At 39.7% G+C, this 23,888-nt stretch overlaps 1 protein-coding gene across 2 annotated transcripts in view; it reads left to right on the forward strand.

Moving 5' to 3' along the window:
• Positions 1 to 23,888, forward strand: part of zgc:154054 (Glyco_transf_54 domain-containing protein) — a 32,607-nt gene that overhangs the window by 2,719 nt on the left and 6,000 nt on the right. The window contains exons 2-13 of one of the 2 annotated variants that reach the window (XM_017474576.3): positions 3,208 to 3,384; positions 3,469 to 3,573; positions 5,294 to 5,427; positions 8,134 to 8,180; positions 10,628 to 10,741; positions 10,821 to 10,896; positions 11,669 to 11,783; positions 12,851 to 12,981; positions 14,470 to 14,577; positions 14,770 to 14,963; positions 17,866 to 17,944; positions 18,350 to 18,425. In XM_017474576.3, the coding sequence (XP_017330065.1) occupies positions 3,208 to 3,384; positions 3,469 to 3,573; positions 5,294 to 5,427; positions 8,134 to 8,180; positions 10,628 to 10,741; positions 10,821 to 10,896; positions 11,669 to 11,783; positions 12,851 to 12,981; positions 14,470 to 14,577; positions 14,770 to 14,963; positions 17,866 to 17,944; positions 18,350 to 18,425 (1,356 nt within the window). The remainder of the gene's footprint in view (positions 1 to 3,207; positions 3,385 to 3,468; positions 3,574 to 5,293; positions 5,428 to 8,133; positions 8,181 to 10,627; positions 10,742 to 10,820; positions 10,897 to 11,668; positions 11,784 to 12,850; positions 12,982 to 14,469; positions 14,578 to 14,769; positions 14,964 to 17,865; positions 17,945 to 18,349; positions 18,426 to 23,888) is intronic. The other variant, XR_006982970.2, reaches the window with a different exon arrangement.

The following is a 23,888-nucleotide window of genomic DNA, read 5'->3' on the forward strand; positions in this document are numbered from 1 at the left end:
TTTACCCAGAATGCTCGTGAATAAAGCCTCGTTGCTTCTCCTGAATACTACTCGTTTAAAATAAATAAATAAATAAATAAATAAATAAATGAAAAATCGAATACGGAATAAAACCTGACAGGGCGTGCTATTATAGGAAAATAATCCGCAACAGGGGTGGTGTAAAGCCTGGAACAGTACATCCCAAAAATTCCTCTTATACCACAGGAATTTGACAACAATAGCGATTGTTTATTTCGTGAAGAATGAAGAATGACATCACACTTTATTACCCGTTTATAGATACATTTAATATTGTGGAACATCCATTAAACAAGTAGATGCCCACGACCTGTGCATCAGTGACGCTGTCTCTGTCTCCGGTTCACCGCTTGTCCTTTCTCGGATCGCTGTTCGTATGTCCTCACCACTGCGTACCAGAAACACCCCATAAGACCTGCCGTTTTTGTAGACGCTCCGACCCGGTCGTCTGACCATCACAATCCGGCCCTTGTAAAAGTCGCTCAGATCCTTACTACCCTCGCCCATTTTTCCTGCTTCCATCACATCGACTTTGAGAACTGACTGATCACTTCCTCCCTAATAAATACACCCCACCTCTCGACAGGTGCCACTGTAACGAGACAATCAAAAAGTCATTCACGGCACCTCTCAGTGGTTTTAATATTACTGCTGACTGGTGTATATTACAATATAGCCCATCCTGTCTGTGTTTAGAAATATATTAGTAACATATCGCAGTATTTTCTGTTTCCGTGATTGATCTGGCGCTCACTGAGAACTTGTTATAGCAAAAGCGTGTGTGTATGACTTGTGTACCTTTAGTTAGAAGATTTAATCGTCATAAATAAAAAGACATAATTGTAGAGGATTTATTTATTTATTTATTTATTTATTTATTTCCCCCCATTACGTCTATTGTCGTATCTCTGAAAGTATGTTTACGAGGTCCGTGTCTGGCATCAGGTTATAACTGATTACGTGATCCGCTGTGTGTCTGTGTGTTAGCGATCCGAAGGGGGGAAGTGGTAACTTATAACTGACATGGAGGTGATAAGTTAAATTGTTGCGCAACGGTTCAGCACGGTTAAATCCCCTGCAATACTGATATGAGAATAAAGGCTTACCTGTAAACACATCCGACTCCGTCACTGTCGCTGTGCCTGAATTCTGGCAAACAGCCCCAAAAAAAACAAAAAAAATACAATTTTAGACACTCCAGCTTTAGGAAAGCATTCATATATTGGTGTGTGAGCTCGTGTGGTGGATAGTGCTTATGTTCAAGTGTGTTATTCCGCCTTTTGACGCAGTATTTCGCTAGTATTTGGCTGGTGTTACATGTCTTGATGTTTTAGGGTTAAAAGGACTTTGTAGACTTTAAATTTGTAAAAAAAAAATAAAAATAAAAAATTCAATCAGAATTGCCATGCATTCCTTTCCATCCTTATGCTGTACTCCATTAAACTTTAGCTTGGGCTTCTAGTAAATGGCTATAAAAAGATATCAGTCCCTCCGTCATTCGTGACCCGTAGGTGTGAACTAAAGCAAACATTCGTGGCTTTTATATGATCCGATTCTGTGTGGTCACATGGCATATTCACATGACACATTAAGCAATTCAGGATGCAAGCCTGCGTAAATTTTTCGTTTGATCTGCTGACAGTGTAATGTGTACTTTTATAAGGAAATAATTATCGTCCCATCCATGATTATTGACATGTTGAAATTGGGGACTCTTCCAACGCGGTCTTTCTTCAAACGCAAAAAGGTTTTCTTAATTAGCGCATTAATACTGCAGCGTTATCTTTAGCATTTTGTGAATGAGAAAGGGTTTTCGCATGTGTGCAGTTCATAGGCCTCAAAGAAACAGCAGCTGAGAGATTCCTGGAAGATAATAATAAAATAACATGCAGTGTTTCTTGAAAGGATGACTAAAGGATTTAGTAAATTCTCAATAACTGCACAAAGTACTATTGCTTAGAAAATGCTTTTGTGAGAAGGAGTTTTTCAGGGAAAAGGGCTGGGGAACACTGGGGACAACTGGGGAAGATTTTAAAGACCAGACCTGCCTGGTGAAATTCAGTTTTGAAAATAAATTTGCATTGAATTTGCCTAAACAAATTTGCCACACCCACCAGCAGGATGTACAGAAACAAAAATACGACTGCTTCAGCGTGTACTTTTTTTTTTTGTCATTACTTTTGGTTTTTGGCCTACAGATGGACACATAACACCCAGGTCTGTGTCAAAACCCAAGTTTTTTTTTTTTTTTTTTTTTTTCTCCAGTACATTTTAATCAAAAATGGATTATTGGTATTCAGGTCAGGAGATCACGAGTTTGAATCCCGATGATGCTACAGCCATCGGTGGCTGGGACGCAATGAAGCGAAATTGGGCGTGTTGTCCGGGTGGGAAGGGTGTTATTCTCTCTGCTGGTCGATTGTGCATATCTGTGAGCTCATACACTGTATGTGTTGGAGGGTAGATAGGTCTTTCCTCCGAGTGTGTTACACTACCATGTGACGCAGCAGGAGCAGGTCGAAAAGATGCTGTGGTTGGCTTCACATCTCTTGAAGGAAGTGTGTGTTAGCCTTCACCTTCTCTGGTTGGTAGCCGTTGTGTGATAGGGAAGAGTGTGGCTGGGAATTGGCAGGTGACCGAATTGAGAACAAAATATGGGGGGGGGACACGATTATTGCACATATAATTGGTCGCCCAACTGGTTCAGCTTTCCCAGTTGTCCCTCTAGGGATTTCCTCGGTCGTTACAGGGGGTTTGTGCGTCCTTGAACCTAGTCTGAAATGACATTTTATGAATAAATGCAGACATTTTAGGCTGTTAATATGATATACTGTAGTGTTTTTTGTTTTTATGTTTTTTTTTTAATTTGAGGCTAATGATAGCCACCTGCTGTTAAGCTAGCATACCCAGATGATATAGAGATTGTAAAGTGAAAACATTAACACTTTCTCCCGGAGAAACCTCAGTCTATCTATGGCACCAAAGTGTCCTACAATGCCTTTTTTAAATAAATAATAATAAAAAAAAAGAATACTATTACTTCTATAGAAATTTTTTTTGCCATGCATTTAAAACAGTACAGAGAATATGGACACTTCAACTCTTGTCCTACAAGAGTTGAAATGAACTGTTGTTATATGACATAGGACATGACAGAACTAAACGTATTCTGGTTTTATGGCCTAGATAACGCATCTGAACAATTCCACAAGCTCTACTGGAGGCTATTAAAAGCTGAGCAGCATGGAGAGGAATTGTCATATAAACTGATACGAATGTTGGAGAAACTAAAGGGACTAAACAACACTCGTGCTAATCTGACTTTCTCCAACTCCTCAAGGAACGCCTTGGGTAACTCCTCGGGTAAGTATGATCTCTCAGAAGGACAGCAATACCTGCTCACGCTCACTCCATCACTCACGCAGCGTCTGTCTCTTTCACTTCCAGCTAGACACTTTTTCCAGCTAGACGCTCTCCTGTACCTGCCCCACCTCAGACAGAGCGACGATAGCCTACAGCCGAGAGTTCACCTGGGACAGGGGCGCAGCGGAGGTCAGTTTCTTTCTCAAGTTGAATTCCTTCAGTTACTGTCTGAGAGATAGAGCGGTCTGAGGACAAATAAATACCTGTGTACCTTAAGATGACTTTACACTGTAGGATTTTTACTAGATTTTGAGTCTTTTCTCGTGAGCGGAGATCAATAAGATTAAATTAGATTTAGATCAGGGGTGTCCAATCTTATCCGCAAAGGGCCGTTGTTGGTGTGTTCCAATCAAGCAGAATTCCACAAGATCAGTTGATCTTGGCTTTCAATAGACTCTTGTGGAAGAATGACATAGGATGACACGAAACTCACAGGAGAGCTTCAAATAGTGTAACAGTGATGGCGAAACGTAAACAAAACAAGCTAATAAAGCATAAAATATCCATATTACCTCAGGCTATCTTGAAGAACGTTTGTGTTTATGCGAGGCCGGTTGATGATGTAACCAGAACATAGTCATTTTTCTCTAATCACACAAGCACTACTACACAGTCTGCTATAGAATTTAGTCTAACCGGGATCGTCGTAATCGTCGTTAAAGAGTCCGCAGATTGCGTACAGCCTAAATCGAGGAGGCTGGAGTCAGTTCCTGATCGTGAACAAACCGACTCCAGGATCAAGATTATTCTGAAACCGTCTCAGGCGTGATAAAAAAGCATCGGCTTGTTGCCATGGAAGCATCTCGCGAGTCAGGTTATTTACACAACTGCCATTAATATAAGACCTGGGTGTGGAAAATGATCGTAAGGGAAAAGTATCCAAATTGATATCGCAGTGATGAATCAAGGTTACACTCTGTGTGGAGTTAATCTCAGGTTACACTCTGTGTGGTTTTTCCCCATGCCCACAAGTAACGCCACCCTTCCCGCCCAAACAACATGGACGGTTTTGCTCTCTTGGCTTCCTTCGGCCTTTACGTCTTATGTCCTGATATGTAAAGAACAGACAATATAAAGACGTGTCAAAGACATCATTATTAGTGTCTGCATACTTTACACAACCAATTAATGATGTACATGCACATTTCATCATGTAGATCATTCTGCTCTCAGCGCTTTTTGTCAACCCAACATTTTTTGTTTACCCAGACTGACTTGTCACTAAATTACCAGTAGCTGAGTGTGCAGTATAAGCGTATGAGGTGCTGCTGTGTAAATATCGAAGGGCAGTTGCTTCGCATAGTAAATTGGCCGTAATATAAAGTTTATCTAGGGTGGTTTTGGATAATCGGTGGAATACAAATATTGGCTTACAATGCGCCAAGAAAGCTCCTGCGCACTCTGACTAACATTTACTGAGGAAAACGTTATGCAAAAAATTTGAATCGGATGCCAAGCGTTCATTTAATATTAGAGAGGATAAAATATGCGTTGTTACAGATCACTCTCAGAAAGAAAAGAAAAGAAAAAAACAGCAGTGAGAATAGCATAAAACCGAGTGCTCTGGGATCCAACCACATGTATTTGACTGCAGCCCACATTAAACTGACTTTATACCATAATGTGCTGTTCCTCACATAGTTCATAATCTCATTAGACCATCAAGCCCTACTCAAATTTTAGGTAAAAGAGCCTGTACCCATGTTGGCATTTTTCCATTACTCCAGTGCTTTAATATGAGCTGTCAAGCTGTGGAGAACGGGATCTAACGTGTCCTTGTGTTCTGTTTGTGTGTGTGTGTGTGTGTGTGTGTGTGTGTGTGTGTGTGTGTGTTTTAATGCTTCCGTAGTGTCCCTAGTGCTAGGCATCCCCACAGTGCGCAGAGAGAAACAGAGCTATCTGGTGAACACCGTGAGCTCTCTCATTTTCGACCTCACACCCGAACAGAAGACCGACATCGTCATCGTCATCTTCATCGCTGAGGTATTTGACAGTTGGTGTTTCTCTGGGGTTTCTTTCTCCCTTTGTGGCTTGTAAAAATGCAGATTTTTAAGGCGTGAAAGAAAGGTTTTAAAGCCTTAATGAACATAATAAGCTGATATACAATCAGAGTAAACCTACAGATATTTAATCTTGTATTGATAATGTTCACCCTCGCGCTCCATGTGCTTTCTCAGCCTCTGTGTCATATCTGTTTCTTGCTCAACCTATTCGGACTGTCCTGTCCGCTCAGAATATTCCCATTGCTTCCTGGATTTTCGGACATCCTGTACGCAGTATATTATGTAAGGAGTGCTGTAGAACGATAATCAATGACGACTCTGTCATTCGTCCCGCCCTAACGCCCAGGCATGTTTTATACCTCTTACACCACAGCAATTTGTCAACGCTAACATTTATTTATTTATTTAGTAAAGATTTATAGCTATAATTATGTCTAATGTCATGGAATGTCCTCAACACAAGTGAGTTCCTGTTATCGTGTATGTTCTAGCCGCTCTGAACATTTTTTTTCGCCTCATCAGACTGTCTGTTTTCCCTCTTTTTAATGTTAAGCGCTCACATTGGAGATTTTTTTCTCGCTTCCAGAAATGCTAAATAAACATCTCCTTACAGGAATCTTCACCGTATTAACTTTTTTTTTTTCCCCAATGCATTTATGTGTGTAATTTATTATAGAAAAGTATTAGAACAACCTCGCAGCCAGCACTACTGTCACAGCTGCAGCTACAGAAAATTTATATATACTGTATATATATATAGATAGATAGATAGATAGATAGATAGTTAGGTATAATTACAGTGTATATGTATATTTATACTGTATATGCAATATATAGTATATATGTGTGTGTGTGTGTGTGTGTGTTTATATATATATATAAATATATGAAAATGTTATTGGAATGTGTAGTTATACAGTGGGAAAGGTGTGTTATAAAGGTCACCAAGTGTCATTTTATGAAGGGAGCAGTTTGTTTTGCGAACTTGCATAGCCGTATAATCATGGGCGTAACCACGCATTATTTGCGGGGGTCGTCCCCCCCCCCCCCCCCCCCCCCAATGTTGAGGAAATACCAATCTGTCCCCCCCCCCCCCAATATACAGTAGAAAATATTTTCCATATCTTTAATGAACCCTGCCAACCGATCTGCCTTTTCTTCATCTATTCTATTTATTTATGTCTATTCCTTTTTAATATATTTTCCACAAGCTCGTTGATCTATTTGAGCAGCTCAGTCTGTAAGAAATGGAGACAGCAGCCAAGCGTTGAAAAGTGCAGCAGAACATACCAGCTTTTTTTTTTTTTTTGCAGACAGTGAGTATCTAGATACCTAAATAGTAGGTGACCTTAGCTTAGTATAGAAGGCATCATACCGTGGTTTGGATTGTTCTTAAGAACGTCAATTAACTTTTGATATTCGCACACCCACGAAGTAGGCTACGCTAACGTCAGTTCCAGTTTTTGACCGTTAACGTTCCATTCACTTGCACATCCTCCCGCCGAGTTCGCTGTGAACCCTCACGTTGTGACAGACTGTTATAAATGCGAGTGAAAGCGAGGAAAGTTGCACAGCATTTCCTTCCTTTACACTACATTCGGGATGAGGACAACTAAGTGATTTTACAGATATGAGGCTCAGCATAATGCTGACGTGTGCTAGCTTCTCAACGAGAGATATGGAACTAACGTCTGAGTTGTGGACGTATTGTAGTCATCCATTCAGAACCGGTGATGGCAGTTTGTCTTTAGAATTAAGAAAAGAAAACTCCGGTACCCTTTACATAGCTAACGTTTCAGGTTACCACTATATATAGTTGTACACTTTGTACACTTATTACATAGCAAGCTAAACAGCATGGTGAGATTAACATAATAAATGACACCAGTTACACAAACAGAATGTTGAGTTTATCAAATTACAATTATCATCTAAGTCAGTCATTGCTCTTCTGGGGAAATAATGGTACCTGGTCACAATGCAGGCAGCACAGCATTGCTTGGAAGCATCCATGGGGAAATTGTATTTACAACAGTGTTGAATTTAGTTTCATAACTAGCCGTCCTTTCTGAGTAGGTTTAAAAGACGTGATTGCATGTTTAAATGTTAGCGTGTGTGGTTTGCCTGCACACATCTTAGCTCGGCTCTACTCGGTGTGGTAGGTTTCCCCATGCTGTGGAAGCTTCTATCACTCAGAAATCACGTGAATTCAAACGGTAACTGTAATCCTAAAACTATGTTCTAAATATGCGAATTTTCAGTATCAAACTTTGGATGTTGGGGGGGATTTGGTCCCCCCTCCCCATGTCGATACCATGGTTACCCCCTTGCATATAATAAACTGCATGGCTTATGACCACACCTCTTTTTGGAATCTGTCAAATATCGTAGGTCATACAGTTTGCCGAAGGACTATCGTTGTGCTTTTGTTTTTCCTTTTTTTCAGAACACGTTACAGAACAGGTTTTGCATCATAAGTGTTTTATGTCATATGTAGGCTTGTGTAAAGTGTGTATAGGTGTACAGTGTTGGATCCTAGCCATTTGTGATTGCTAAATTGTATATATTTGCTGTATGTGTCAATTCCGTTGAAAGTTTCAGACTATGTTTGTTTTCTTTCTTTCCACTTAATTTCATTTCTCACTATATTTCTGGTGGTGTTTTTTTTTTTTTCCTTCCTTCACAGATAAACAATACCTTTGTGAAGAGTATAGCAAAAAGCATTCAAGAGAAGTAAGTCTTTTCATTTGGTTTTTAATTATAGTTGTTGGGTTTTTTTTTTTTTAAATAAACAGTAATATTGCAATAATCAACTGTTCTGCCACATTCGCTCAGGCTTGTTATGGTTACATAGAACAAGATACTGTGAAGCACAGGAAGTTGAAACCCACAAACAACATGCTACTTTATCAGCAGATGTGTTTTAAAAGAATGACATTTCCCATCACGGCCACACACACACTGACTTGGCAGTGCAGTGTTTTTTACAGATATGAAATATACTTATGGTTGGAGGACTGTGTTGAGGGAGTTGCGGTGGGGGGTGGGGTGTGGGAGTTGATGGCTTTGCGGGCGATCTGTTTTTACACATATTTTTACAGCTTTATATTTGTTGAATGGGTATTGAGCAGATATTATGAATAATACAGACCAGGTCTATGTCTTTTGTGTCATATGTCGTATCCCCTGCCTCAGCTTGACTGTACTGTATGTACTTTCTGTGGGTTGGGGGTTCAAATCCTGCCTCCACCCTGTGTGTACGGAGTTTGCATGTTTGGCCCATCAGTGGGGGTTTCCTACAGGTACTCCTGTCCTCCCCCAGTCCAAAGACATGTGCTGTAGGCTGATTGACGTTTCCAGATTGTTCGTAGTGTGGGATTGTGCCCTGCGATGGGTTGGCACCTCACACCTTGGGGCGTGCCACACCTTGTGCCCCATGTTTCAGGTTCCCCTGAGACCCCATGTAGATGGATGGATGGATGGATGGATGGATGGAAAAAGACAGTGATTTACAAACATTTGCATACAGCATTGTTGACATTTGGAATCATGTACTCTATGCATTGCACAACAAATCTTGTTGGTCCACTTTGTAGGTGTATGATTACAGACTAGGGCTCATCAGGTTTCATCTGTGTCGCTTTCTGCCCACAGCAATACTGTGGTTTGTGGCTGTTTTCTCACCACAACAACACACCTGCATCACACACACACTACAAAGTCAGTGCTGAGAATAAATCACCAGTCAAACAATATTTGGATAGTGTTCCACAGATATGCAGGGCTGATAAGCTGATAAAATGAAACTGTCAGTAATTATAGAGCTACAAAGGACACATACAGTCCCCTCTGAAAGTATTGGAACAGCGAGGACAATCCTGTTGTTTTCGCTATATATTGACATTTGTTTTTAAAAACGGATAAACCAACATGAAGACCAGAGAGCTGTCGCTGTGAGAAAAGCAAGCTATTTTGAAGCTGAGAAAAGAGGAAATCTATCAGAGGAATCCACAAGCATTGGGTATAGCCGGTATAACCGTCTAGAATAACCTCAAAAATGAAGAAATACTGGTGTGGTGAGCAACAGACATGGAACAGCTCAGCCAAAGAAAACAACAGCAGTTGATGACAGAAACATTGTGAAGAAAAATTCACAAAAACAACAACGTCTATAGGGCAGGGCTGAAGGTATTACAATCCACCTTTCGAAGAAGACTTCGAGGGAAGAAGTATAGCGGCCATACCACAAGATGCAAACCGCTCATCGGAAGTAAAAAATCAGAAAGACAGATTGGAAATCGCAAAGAAAGAGGAGAGGAGCCACAAAAGTTCTGGAACCAAGATGAACCTCTAGCCAAAGTGTGGAGAAAGAAAGGAAGGATCTGCTCATGAGCCAAAACATACAAGCTCATCTGTGAAACATGGTGGAGGTCGTGTCATGGCTTGGGCTTGCAGGGCTGCTTCAGGAACGTCCTCACTAATCTTTATTGATGATGGAACTCATGATGGTAGCAGCAGAATGCATTCAGAAGTTTATAGAAATAATCTGTCTGCAAATTTACAGAGAAATGCATCCGATCTAATCAGGAGGAACTTCATCATGCAGCAAGACAACGATCCAAAACGCCCTTCCAACACAACAAAAGACTGGAAGTAGTTGAGGGTTTAAGACTGGCCAAGTCAATCACAAGACTTTAATCCAGTTGAGCAACATTTCACCTTCAGATGAGGAGACTGAAGGGAGAACACACCCGAAACAAACAACAACTGAAAGAGTATGCAGTAAAAGACTCGTAAAGCAAAACAAAAGAACCGCGCAACGGTTTGGTGTCAGTGAGTCACAGGCTTGATGCAGTTATTGCAAGCAAGGGATATGCACCCAAATATTAAGTGTTATTTCTTCATATTTGCTCACCTAAACATTAGGAGGTCCGCCACCAAAGGCGCCATGTTCTAAGTTGTTTAACACATCTAGATGTAAATATCAGGAAATCAAAGCTGAAAGTCTGATCAATCGTCTCACGTCCGTCTTTTGATCTCGAACCCCAATGGCTTCAATGTCGAAGCCAAAAAAATAGAATTGGCCTTGCCGTTCCAAAACTTTCGGAGGGGACTCTACGTGCTCTAGGTGTGTAGTATATTTTATAGTAAGTTGACTTGCATGGTGTGTGTGCGTGAAGTTTTCCAGATGACGTGAAGTCCGGATTGGTCGAAGTAATCTCGCCCTCGCCCTTCTACTATCCAAATCTGTCTAACCTGAAGGAAACGTTCGGTGACTCAAGAGAAAGAGTGAAGTACGCGCTCATCTTTAAATTAAAACATGTTCCATGCCCATATATGGAAAATATATTTATTCTAAGTGTGTATTTTTAGATGGAGGACGAAACAAAACCTGGACTACAGTTACCTCATGCTGTATGCTCAACACAAGGGTAGATACTACATCCAGGTGATGATCTATACATAGCGTATAGCACATAGCAAGCACACCTAGCATGTTGTGTGTCGTTTACAGCTCGATAATGTGACATCCGAAGGGTGGAAAACGTATCCAAATGTATACTTAACTGACCGCATGGGTATCGGGTATTAATGGGTTAATTAATTAATCACCGTATTGCCAGGAAAAATATCCAGAACATATTATACTCGAGGGAAAATTTCCCAAGGTGTCTCCACTTAAATGTAAAGAATTACATAAATTGTTGTGTTTTTATTTTTTAGAAATTCGGATTATTTTCCCCAACACGCTGTCACATTTGTACAATTTAGATTAGGTGAGAGGCATAGAGGGTGAGCGTGCATACCTTTTTCTTACGATCTTGTTTGTATGAAACACAAAATTCAACCACGTATTCATTTTATTACAATATACGTATTGATTAGAATTTGTACAGAGATCAGATTTGATTGCAGTCGTGTATTAGTATTGAAGGGGCGAGTGTGATTAATTAGTCTGTAGTGCGTGAGTAGAGGTGGTTTAGATGGTTGTAGTATTGATGTAGTAGTATGTAGTAGTATTCCCCTGAAATGATATTTACTTCTAATACTTCTATTCTATGGTGTATAAATAGTATTAATTAAATGTTTGTGTGTGTGTATGTGTGTGTGTGTGTGTGTGTGTGTGTGTGTGTGTGTGTGTGTGTGTGTGTGTATGTGTGTGTGTGTGTGTGTGTGTGTGTGTGTGTGTGTGTGTGTGTGTGTGTGTGTGATCATGGCAGCTGGAGGATGACATTGTGGCAAAGTCAGGATACAGCGATATTATAAAGGAGCGTATCAGTAATGTGGACACTGAGCAATGGCTTTTCCTGGAGTTCTCACAACTGGGCTTCATAGGTACATCTCTTCTCTTCTTCCCTTCTCTTCTCTTCTCTTCTTCCCTTCTCTTCTTCCCTTCTTCTCTTCTCTTCTCTTCTTATCTTCTTCTTTTCTCTTTTTCCCTTCTCTTCTTCCCTTCTCTTCTTCTCTTCACTTCCCTTCTCTTCTTCTCTTCTCTTCTTCTCTTTTTCTCTTCCTCTCTTCTCTTCTTCTCTTTTTCTCTTCTTCTCTTTTTCTCTTCTTCCCTTCTCTTCTTCTCTTCTCTTCTCTTCTCTTCTTCTCTTCCCGTCTCTTCTTCTCTTATCTTCTTCACTTCTCTTCTCTTCTCTTCTTCTCTTCTCCTCTTCTCTTCTTCTCTTCTCTTCTCTTCTTCTCTTCCCTCCTCTTCTCTTCTTCTCTTCTTCTCTTCTCTTCTTCTCTTCCCTTCTCTTCTCCTCTTCTCTTCTTCCCTTCTCTTGTCTTCTTCTATTCTCATCTTCTCTTCCCCTCTTCTCTTCTTCCGTTCCCTTCTCTTCTTCTCTTTTTCTCTTCCTCTGTTCTCTACACTTCTCTTTTCCTCTCCTCTATTCTCTTCTTTTCTCTTCTCACTTCTTTTTTCTTTCTTCTGTTCCCTTCCCGTCTCATCCTGTCTACTCTATTCACTTCTCATCTCTTCTCATCCCCTATTTTTTTCTCTTCTCTCTCTCTCTTTTCTTTTCCCTCCTGTTTTTCACTTATCTGTTCTCATCAATTCTAATATCTCTCATCTCTTCTCTAGTCAACTTGCTTCTTTTCTTCTTCCCCTCGCTTTTTTTCCTTCTCTTATAATATCCTCTATCATAACAATGCAGAAAGTATATCTGATATTATGGGAGAAACATTTTTCTTTTACATATGGAACCTGAGAACATGAACACACACACACACCCCACACACACACACACACACAGAGAATGAGAGAGACAGACACAAGCATGGTGTCAGTATTCACACACTGACGCTCTGTTACACTGTGTTCATCACCACCACCAATTTGAAATGAATACTTCTGATACGAATCGACTCGACACACCCTAACACACAAAACACTTCCCCTTCCTTTACAGGAAAGCTGTTCCGAACTTCAGAGCTGCCCTCTATTGTGGAGTTTTTTTTGATGTTTCACAAGGATAAACCCATCGACTGGCTGCTGGATCACATCCTCTGGGTCAAAATGTGTAACCCAGAGAAGGACAGTGTAAGACATTTTGAGCTTTGCTTGCATCCAAGCGAGGCAGAATACAATTCAAGGACTAAGGTTTAAAGGTTAAAGGTTAAAGTTGACGAGAGTTTCCTTGTATTCTAAAACAATTGCAGGGTATTTTGTAACTTAAAACCGCTTGTTCTTAAAGTCCTCGTGGGATGCCTTCTTAGTACTCTGTACAAATCCGATGAATAGCTAGAGAAGTCCTTATGACCATGGCTAACCGGAACGTATTCAGTTGTTGGACTAATCTTGGGTATACGTGACCAACAAGCAGAGCATTGCCGAGATTTCAAGCCCCTATAAGTTTCTACTGCAAGCTCTGTACACTCGGCAGCCATTTTGGAGATGCTCCCAGGCTGTCGTATAAGACCAGGCTCCAGAATGAGAACAACCCCATACACCAGATCAACAATATGACATTTTTAGTACTAACGTTGCTAAAGTCTTTACCAGCGAGGTGACTGATGCGTAAAGTAATGCCACTTCTCGTACCTGTTGTTTAAGGCTCTGGGTTACTGATCAGAAGGTTGGGGGTTCAAGCTGCCACTGTTGGGCCCTTGAGCAAGGCCCTTAACCCTCTCTGCTCCAGGGGGCGCTGTATCATGTCCAACCCTGCACTCTGACCCCAACTTCCTGACAGGCTGGGGTACACAAAGAAAACAATTTCACTGTGCTCTACCGTATACGTGACCAATAAAGACTCATTATCATTATATTTGGATTTTAAACCAAAGTGGGCATGGCCTTCTGTAAATAATAACCATTGGCAGCAAGGTGTGTGAATTCTGGCTCTGACAGTTCCTCCACCTCTTAATTGGTCTCAATTAGAATTGTGCAGAGGGTTTTTTTTTTTTTTTAATCCCACTTATACAGTTATTATCTTTATATTTATAGACGTAAGTTTACATCATTTAGTTGGTTTTATTCCCGTCCCGTGAGACTCCGGGACGGGAATAAAACAGTCAGACAGTCAGAGATGTTAGCAGATACAGGTAACAGCATGAAATATGAACAGGACAGCGTGTAACTCTCAGAACGGGCGTCTGTTACGTAATACAGACGCCCGTTCTGAGAGTTACACGCTGTCCTGTTCATATTTCAAGCTGTTACCTGTATCTACTAACATCTCTGACTGTCTTCACTTACTGCCCAGCGTATTAGACCATGTTTATCACCATGTACGGGTACACTTAGAGACTAAAGTTCGTCTTTCTCCAGTTACTGTGCGTGTTATTGGGGTATTTTTACGAAGGGTGCCAATAAATCTGGAGTTGAGTAAATGTGTTGAGTAAACACTGATTTTGCAGTTTATTGGGTTGTGTATGGATATAGTAGCAACTTATTTATATAGTAGCGAATTCGTTTTCAGGATACATTTACGAAAAAAACGAAAGAGATGCAAACATTTAGAAGTTAGGAAAGATGTGAGGAGGTATATAAGAAATGAGATTTGGAAGTGGTTGTGTTCCTGTTTTACAGAAACACTGCAACGGTGAAAAGGCAAAGCTGAAGCGCACGTTCAAGCCCTCCCTGTTTCAGCATGTGGGCGTGCACTCCTCCCTGCCTGGCAAAATACAGAATCTGAAAGTGAGTCATTGTCTTTCTTCTCGTTTCCCATCATTCGCACATCTTAGGAGTCATTGTCACATGTTAATCTGAAAATAGCATGAGTAATTATCTACTATATTCTCTTTATACTAAAGGTCGATCTGTCCTTGTGTGTGTGTGTGTGTGTGTGTGTGTGTGTGTGTGTGTGTGTGTGTGTGTGGTATTTTACAGGATAAAGACTTTGGGAAGCAGGTCCTGTATAAAGCCCACCAGAACCCTCCTGCCATGCTGAACAGCAGTTTGACTTATTATCAGAGTCATTCTCTGGACAGGGCTTATCGAGGCGAAGACTTCCTGTGGGCTTTCACACCCAACATAGGAGATTACATCTTTATCATGTTCAACACGCCTCAAACCGTTAAAAGGTCAGAGCAGCACACGAGCATATTGAAGTCAGGTCGGTTTAGGTTTGGCCCCCGTTTCTCATTAGTCCCAGTGAAGGAGGTGTGGCCTTTGTGCCTGTTAGTACAGTGAAGGAGGTGTGGCCTTTGTTTTTCAATACAGTGAAGGAGGTGTGGTCTTTGCACTGATCAGTATAGTGAAGGAGGTGTGGCCTTTGTCTGTCAGTACAGTGAAGGAGGTGCGGCCTTTGCGTCATTACAGTGAAAGAGGTGTGGCCTTTGTGCTGATGAGTATAGTGAAGGAGGTGTGGCCTTTGTCTATCAGTACAGTGAAGGAGGTGTGGCCTTTGTGCTGATCAGTATAGTGAAGGAGGTGTGGCCTTTGTCTATCAGTACAGTGAAGGAGGTGTGGCCTTTGTGCTGATCAGTACAGTGAAGGAGGTGTGGCCTTTGTGCTGATCAGTACAGTGAAGGAGGTGTGGCCTTTGTGCTGATCAGTACAGTGAAGGAGGTGTGGCCTTTTTTAAACACCATTTCACTAGCAGCACTAAATCCTATCACAGTGAATCACTGGCTGCTTTCATGCAGCAGATTGTTGTTCTCTGTATAGATAATAGAAATAGACTAGTTGTGGTAGTTATTTAGGTCTGGCATACAGAACATATAACACGCTGTATCATGTCATTTGAAGTTCTAAGCTTTTTTCTTGTCACAAACACAGATAATATCTACACTGAGTTGTGGTTTATCAGTGAATCGCGCTCAGTGTGTATCGCTACATGCTCTATTCACTGTAAATGTCTTCCAAAGATCTAAGATCTTTTATTTCTTTTCTTTCTTTTTTTTTTTTTTTTTAAAAAAAGCACAAAATCTCTAAGGCACCTTATGGTTTATTAACAATTAACTATATTCTTTTAACACAAACAATAAATACATAGTCCGGAGGTGTTAGGGAGCAGCTTGCCATGCTGATAAATCTGATTATCCACTTTCAAAATTGTGCAGAGTCCAGGGACTTTTAAAGCACCGTCTAGGCAAAAATGTGTTCCTTTACAGATTGCACATTAAGCACGTTTGAGTCCACCTCCGTGACCTCTCTTTTAGAAATCACAATTCGAATTTGAGGGGAAACAATGAGACAGTCATAGAGGAAATGCTTCAGCATTTAAGTCAGCTGTTTTGAAAGCAGATTCCTTTTAATTCTTTATTTAAACCTCTGAAAGTGTTTTGCTCCTCCCGATTAATGTGTCTCTACGGCCCAGGTCTATGTCCCGAACAGCGGCACAGTGAGCATTCAATAAATCCTGGCATAGCAGCTGTGTAAGTTTACTTAGTAGACTCGTTTACTGAAGCAAGTGTGTGTCTTACAGTAAACCAGAGCTCAGACCTTCTTTTTTTTTATATGACATTTTAACTGAAAGCAAGAAGAAACACAAAAGGGGTGTCCCATGGGTAGTGTTTCTCTTAGAAGGTCACAATCACAGAGTAGTGAAAACATAAAACAGTGACATCCGTGCATACAGGATGTGCACTGTTAGCAACAGCAGAAATCAGTGTGGGTTTCTCGGAGAACATTTCTGAGAATTTTACACATCGCTTTATGCATACTCATGTGCATATTGATTTTAACCTCCGGTATTACACAAAGGATCTGATTCATTTCAAAACTAAAAAAAAAAGAACAGGATTGTCCAGTTTAAATGTTAATGATTGGGCGTATCTACTTAAAAATGCAAAATACAGAGTGGTGTCGATATAAATAGATTCATTTCTTACCTGCTACGTGATCTAAAGCCTAGACGTCACTTTGTATGAAAATAATGTGACATCTGTGCATCTGTGCATAGTGTGACGTGCATCTGCTATCTGAGGACCAGTTTTTTTTGTTTTTTAAATACTTCGGTAACGATTATGTTTTAGAAGCTGAAAACAATGTAAAAGTGTCTTAAACATCAGGTTTAACTTTACCACAGGACTGTTTGAAAGGTTTAATATGAGGGTGAGTCGAATGAGAACCTTCAAAGTGCAACGTAAAGGAGTAAAACCGCAAATTCGATTCATTCACTATTAGAAATGTTAAAAATTTCGTTTTATTTTCGGAAATCCTAGCTAAATATAGTCCGCCGTAATCTCTTGCAGTGTTAAAATGAAAGAAACAGAAAGCGCTACACTGGTAATAGACCAGTACGACACTAGTGACTAGTAATGAATTCATAGAACAGTTCAATATTGTTTCTTTTAAATAGCAAGATGTTATACATAATGTAGGGGTGTTTGAAAATGTTACTGTTAATGTTAAAATCTTTATTCGATATTATGCCGTTACGGTGCAAAAAAAAAAAGATGACATGAAGCTGAATGATCTGCCAGTACAATAAGAATTTAAGCGTGACCAGAAATATCTAGAAATAGGCGTGATAATTTAATATTTGGCTAACAGAGAAAAAGTAGAACTGAACCTGTCGATATTCGTGATATTTATACTCGGTAACATATATATAACGTTTTTTGCAGTGTATATGGTTAGCTGTTGATGTGTATTGATGCATGTTATACCATTTCATTTCGTTTTGTTCGTGTTATATGTTGTATTCTATTGCTGGTGGAGCGTATTAGCTGATTAGGTTGTTTAGATGAAACCGGTCGTTCAGCAACTGTTCCTGTTGTTCGTATGCCTTCGTACAGTCATGAAGCTAAGACCAGGCTTACTTGTGCCTACTTGCTTGGTGCAACTTTTTTAATAATCGGTCTTATCTATGTTTGTGGGTTCAAAAATGTGCTTATAACAACTGATAATACGTCAATACTGCAGAGTGGAACCATGAGCACTGAGCTCTTCCTGTCACGTTTAATAATTCATCCTGTTCTTGTGTGTGTGTGTGTGTGTGTGTGTGTGTGTGTGTGTGTGTGTGTGGGGTGTGTCCAGGTACCGCTTCAGAAGTGGAAATATTGAGGCTAATGGAGATAGGTTTTACAACACCACCGTGGAGGTGCTGCCTAGTGACGTAGGTGGCAGTCCATTCACGCACACTATCCACTATCACTATCTAATTATGCTCTGCAATCTCTTTTACCTTGTAAGGACGTTGATTAGATTTGAAATGTAAGATTGCATTAACTAGCTGTATTAATATTAAAAGGTCTTCACAAGGTCAGTAAATATGTGTGTGGGTGGGTGTGTGTGTGTGTTGACATTTTACACTAGAGTGCAATTTCCTCCTACACAGAGAGAGACAGAAACCTATGGCACGTCAGCGTGTCTGTGGTTTCAGGACGCTTCCTGTTGTAGTTCTTGGTTTACAGAAGAGACGCTATAGAACAGATACGGTGATCATTTGTATATTCTTTCAGTTACTACCCAGACTCTGTAACTTTAATCAGTGCTGTGTGTGTGTGTGTGTGTTTTTCAGGTTTCTGTGAGGAAGCGTGCAGAACAAGGATTGCTCCCATGTTGCAAACCTTCCTCAGGTGGCTTTATTGTAATAGGTATAGTCATTTGTTTTCAATTTGCTTCAGGTCGTTCTCATTCCATTTTACTTCCAGATGACATTTGCCTGACCCAAGGATTTGAATGGCTCTTTTATGGCGAGGTCAAGAAGCTAGATATGAGCAGAGATTTACCGCATTACCTGGACTATAAGCCCCATCGACTTCTTAAATTGTTTTTAAGGAAGAAAAAAAATATTCATTACAAAACGTCGTCATGCGGATTGGATTCATGTACGTTTTAAATCGAAATAATGTTCATTCAAAAATATAGCCAGGTTGTTGTTTTTTTTAATCACAGGGAAATAACTCAAGCAAATCTTAAACTTTTACTTATTACTTCAGGAAATGACCGCAAAGTCAGCTTCCTCTTTTTTTTTTTTTTTTTGCCATTTCTGGGATACGTGATGAATATGACTAATACCCAAGTATGCTATGATTACTAGGCACTAATTTCATGGAAATGGGAGGTGACACAATGATACATGATTCATTCAAAATATTTATTATTATTATTACTTTATATTAGTGTAATTAAAGGAAAAGCGCTGCCGTATTTACGTAAATAAGTTCCAACACACGGGCACTTTAAATGATCAGATATCACATGATAAAATATCAGATATCAGATTATCAAATGATCAAATATCAGATCCTGTACAGTTATGTGTGTACAGCATATGCAAGTAATAGTAGTAATAGTAGTAATAGTAATAGTAGTAACAGTAGTAGTTAGTACTAGTAATGGTAGTAACAATAGTAGTAGTAGTAGTAGTAATAGTAATAGCAGTAACAGTAGTAGTAGTAACACTAGTAGTAATAGTAATAGAAGTAATAGTAATAGTAGTAACAGTAGTAGTACTAGTAATAGTAGTAATAGTAAAGTAGTAATAGTAATAGTAGTAACAGTAGTAGTAATAGTAATAGTAGTAATAGTAATAGCAGTAACAGTAGTAATAGTAGTAACAGTAGTAGTAGTAGTAATAATTGTAACAGTAGTAGTAGTAGTAGTAGTAGTAGTAATAGTAATAGCAGTAACAGTAGTAGTAGTAGTAATAATTGTAACAGTAGTAATAGCAGTAACAGTAGTAGTAACAGTAGTAGTAGTAGTAATAATTGTAACAGTAGTAATAAATGTAACAGTAGTAGTAGTAGTAGTAACAGTAGTAGTAATAGTAATAGAAGTAATAGTAATAGTAGTAACAGTACCGTAATTTTCGGACTATTGAGCGCACCTGAATATAAGCCGCACCCACTAACTTTAAAAAGAAAAAAAAATTTTGTACATATATAGGCCGCACTCGTCTATAAGCCGCAGGTGTCCACATTGTAACATGAGATATTTACACAGAAAGATGTTACACAAAGATTATTTTTTAAACTTTTAATTAAATACGTACCGTAAATGCTTTTTTCCGAACAGTGCCTGTAACACGGCTGGTTAAAAAAATAAAAAATACAGTTGCCTACCAGGAAAAGTCACTTATCGCTATCTTCATCTTCCTCCTGCGCACTAAAACCACTAAAGTCGCCTTCTTCAGTGTCGGAATTGAACAGCCTCAGAATGACCGGCACTTCGTCACACACTTCCTCAGTCTCTCTTTCGTTGTCGCTCTCGATGTCACTTACGTCTCGAGGCAAATTCGCCCTTGAGCTTGTGCTGTCCTCTTCATCACGCAGCAGTCCAGCCTTTCAAAACCCGCTGGTGATGGTAGATTTTATGACACTGCTCGACGCTGTTAGGATCCACTGGCAGACTGGAGCAAAAGTTGCTCTTCGTATGCTATTTCCTTCTTCGACAGCCAGATCGATCGCCTTTAACTTGAAAGCTGCATCATATGCATTTCTTCGTGTGTTTTCCGTGATGAGGGGGTGTGCATGAAGCGCAAAATGACCGATCTGAAGAATTTAGTGTGAGTGCGTTTGATTTAATTTGAACCACTGAATCCACTGTGACCTGTTCGGTAATGTCATTGGTCCGATGTGACGAGGCTAAATGTTTTGGCGGCATGAAGCGCGTTAGCTCGTAAAAATCCATAAATTAGCCGCGTCATTGTTTAAGCCGCAGTGTTCAAAGCGTGTGAAAAAAGTAGCGGCTTATAGTCCGGAAATTACGGTAATAGTAATAGTAGTAGTACTAGTAATGGTAGTGACAATAGTAGTAGTAGTAGTAGTAGTAGTAGTAATAATGGTAACAGTACTAGAACTAGTAATAGTAGTAACTGTAGTAGTAGTAGTATTAATAGTAGTAATAGTTGTAGTAGTAGTAATAGTAATAGTATTGTATTTTGACATGGAGGTCTATGGCAGCCCATAAACTACGCTTTCGAAGAAATTTGGCTTTCTTTTGCAATTATAACTCTGTAACACAATGTTGAAGAACTGCGATCCCTCTTTTCTCTGATCCTTTGAACCATGCCGAGTTCATAACGGTAATTTCTGTTATATTGGATTTTCCACCATTTAGTCCTTTTTCACTTATTCTCCTACAAATTTTGTCCAGTCATCATGAAATTTGTACCGCAGTATCGCGAGGCCATCCTATGTTTTTGATATACAGGTCAGTTCATCCATACTGTACACTTCTATTTGTGTGCTGGGATAAAAAATACCACAGCTTTGCTACGATTTGCATGACAGAATAACAGCTGTGTTTGTTTATGACAAGTATAACAACTATTGAAGCATATGATTTAAGTTTGTGCACCTGTTTTCACGTTGCACATTTAAATCTTATACAAATAAGCAGATGATGAGAAACTTTACACACAGAAAAACGTACAGGGTTCCGATGAAACCACTCATTGGTGTACAAAAAGTCCTTCATCAGCTGTGCATGCAAATCGCTTCCAAGGAAAAAGCACTTCACTTTCACAGCAATGTGCAGTTACTAATTGTATAGTTACTATAGTTACCAATATACAGCAGGATATAATATTACATATTACACACGTGGTTAAGTCAGTGCAGTAGTGACCACGGTTACAACAACAGGACTCAACTGCTAGATACTATAACGTAGATCAATTACTGAAAAAATTTGCACCAAAAAAAGCAAATTACTCCTGTTTGTAACTAAGAGAAGTATTTGCTGTCTGTTTGAGATCTAAGCCACTTGTGTTACTTAGGAAGCCTGCTAGCTGCACTAGCTACATACACACAGAGAGAGAGAGAGAGAGAGAGAGAGAGAGATGAGCCATGAGAATTATTATTAGGGGGCCAAGCACCAAAGGTCTATAGGCACCCTTTCTTCTTCTACTTCTTTCTCTTCTTCTATTTCTTCTTATTATTATTATTATTAGTTGTAGTAGTAGTATTATACTTTGACATGGGGATCTATGACAGCCCATAGAATGCTTCGGACAGTCTCGGCTACCTTCATTTTGTGTACCAACAGAGCAAAATTGGACACTTCCTTTTGCAATTATAACTCTGATAACACAACACTACGTTTACATGGACAGCGGTAATCTAATTATTGACCTTATTTTGAATAAGACAGTATTCTGATTAAGGTGTTTACATGAGTCGTTTTTAGACTATTCCTTTCATGTTCCTGTTTTACATGTTATAGAACATAGAGCGATTAACGGCACACGTCATTACGTCCCCACGCCACGCCGTCCGACCTTCCCTCCAGAATTTCACGTATCAACGTACACTTTTCTCTGATCCTTTGAATCATGGCGAGTTCATAACGGTAATTTCTGCTATTTTGGCTTTTCCACCATTTTGGGTTTTTTTTTTTTAATAGACATTGTCTCAAAGCAGCTTTACAGAAATATCAACATGGTATACAGATATTAAAGGTGTGAATTTATCCCAACTGAGCAAGCCACTGAGTGGCGACGGTGGCGAGGAAAAACTCCCTAAGATGTTTTAAGAGGAAGAAACCTTGAGAGGAACCCGACTCAGAAGGGAACCCGTCCTCATCTGGGTAACAACAGTTAGTGTGAAAAAGTTCATTATGGATTTATATGAAGTCTGTATGGCGTTAGGAGCAGCCGTAGTCCCAGCAGTCTGGAATTAAAGAAGATTTGAGCTCCATCCAGAGGCAGAAAGGATCTGGCGAAAGGAGAGAGGGAGAAAAAAGATAATTATGACTGCGAAGTAGTAGAACAGAATCTAGTCAGGGTAGGCTTGAGTAAACAAATACGCTTTAAGCCTAGACTTAAACACTGAGACTGTGTCTGAGTCCTTAACACTAATAGGAAGACTGTTCCATAACTGTGGGGCTCTATAAGAGGAAGCTCTTCCCCCTGCTGTAGCCTTCACTATTCGAGGTGCCGTCAAATAGCCTGCATCTTTTGATCTAAGTAGGCGTGGCGGATTATATAAAACCAAAAGGTCGCTTAGATATTGTGGCACGAGACCATTTAGTGCTTTACAGGTTAATAAGAGTATTTTATAATTAATGCGAGATTTCACTGGGAGCCAATGCAGTGTTGATAATATCGGTGTGATTTGGTCGTATCTTCTAGTTCTAGTTAGGACTCTAGCAGCTGCATTCTGGACTAACTGGAGCTTATTTATATTCCTACTGGAACATCCAGACAGTAAGGCATTACAGTAATCTAATCTAGAGGTGACGAATGCATGAACTAGTATTTCCGCATCATGTAGTGACAATATGTTTCTTATTTTAGAAATATTTCTGAGAAGAAAGAAGGCTATCCTAGTAATATTATCTACATGAGCATCAAATGATAGGCTGGAGTCAATAATCACTCCAAGGTCTTTAACTGCTGTACATGATGAAACAGAAAGTCCATCCAGAGTAACCATGTGATCAGAAAGAATACTTCTAGCTACACGTGGGCCTAATAAAAGTATTTCTGTTTTATCAGAATTAAGTAGAAAGAAGTTAATTAACATCCAACGTCTAATGTCCTTTACACAATCCTCAACTTTACTAAGCTGCTGTCTGTCCTCTGGCTTCGCTGAAACATACAACTGTGTATCATCAGCATAACAGTGGAAGCTAATTCCATGTTTACGAATAATTTGACCTAGGGGTAGCATATATAAAGTAAAGAGCAGTCGGCCTAAAACAGAACCCTGTGGAACTCCAAAAGCAACCTCAGTACGCATGGAGAAATCACCATTTACATCTACGAACTGATAACGATCGGTCAGATAAGACCTGAGCCAGGACAGGACTGTTCCCTTAATGCCAACAACATTTTCTAATCTATCTAATCTAGTATGATCTATAGTATCAAAAGCTGCACTAAGGTCGAGTAACACAAGCAGCGAGACACAACCCTGATCAGAGGCCAGTAATAGGTCATTTACTACTTTAACTAACGCTGTCTCTGTGCTATGATGAGGTCTAAATCCTGACTGATACATTTCATGAATGTTATTCCTATCTAAGTACGAGCATAACTGCTTTGCTACAACCTTTTCTAAAATCTTAGAGATGAAGGGGAGATTTGATATAGGTCTATAGCATGTACAGTT

This window comes from Ictalurus punctatus, chromosome 8, assembly GCF_001660625.3.
Source record: "Ictalurus punctatus breed USDA103 chromosome 8, Coco_2.0, whole genome shotgun sequence".
In the NCBI taxonomy this organism is placed as follows: Eukaryota; Metazoa; Chordata; class Actinopteri; order Siluriformes; family Ictaluridae; genus Ictalurus; species Ictalurus punctatus.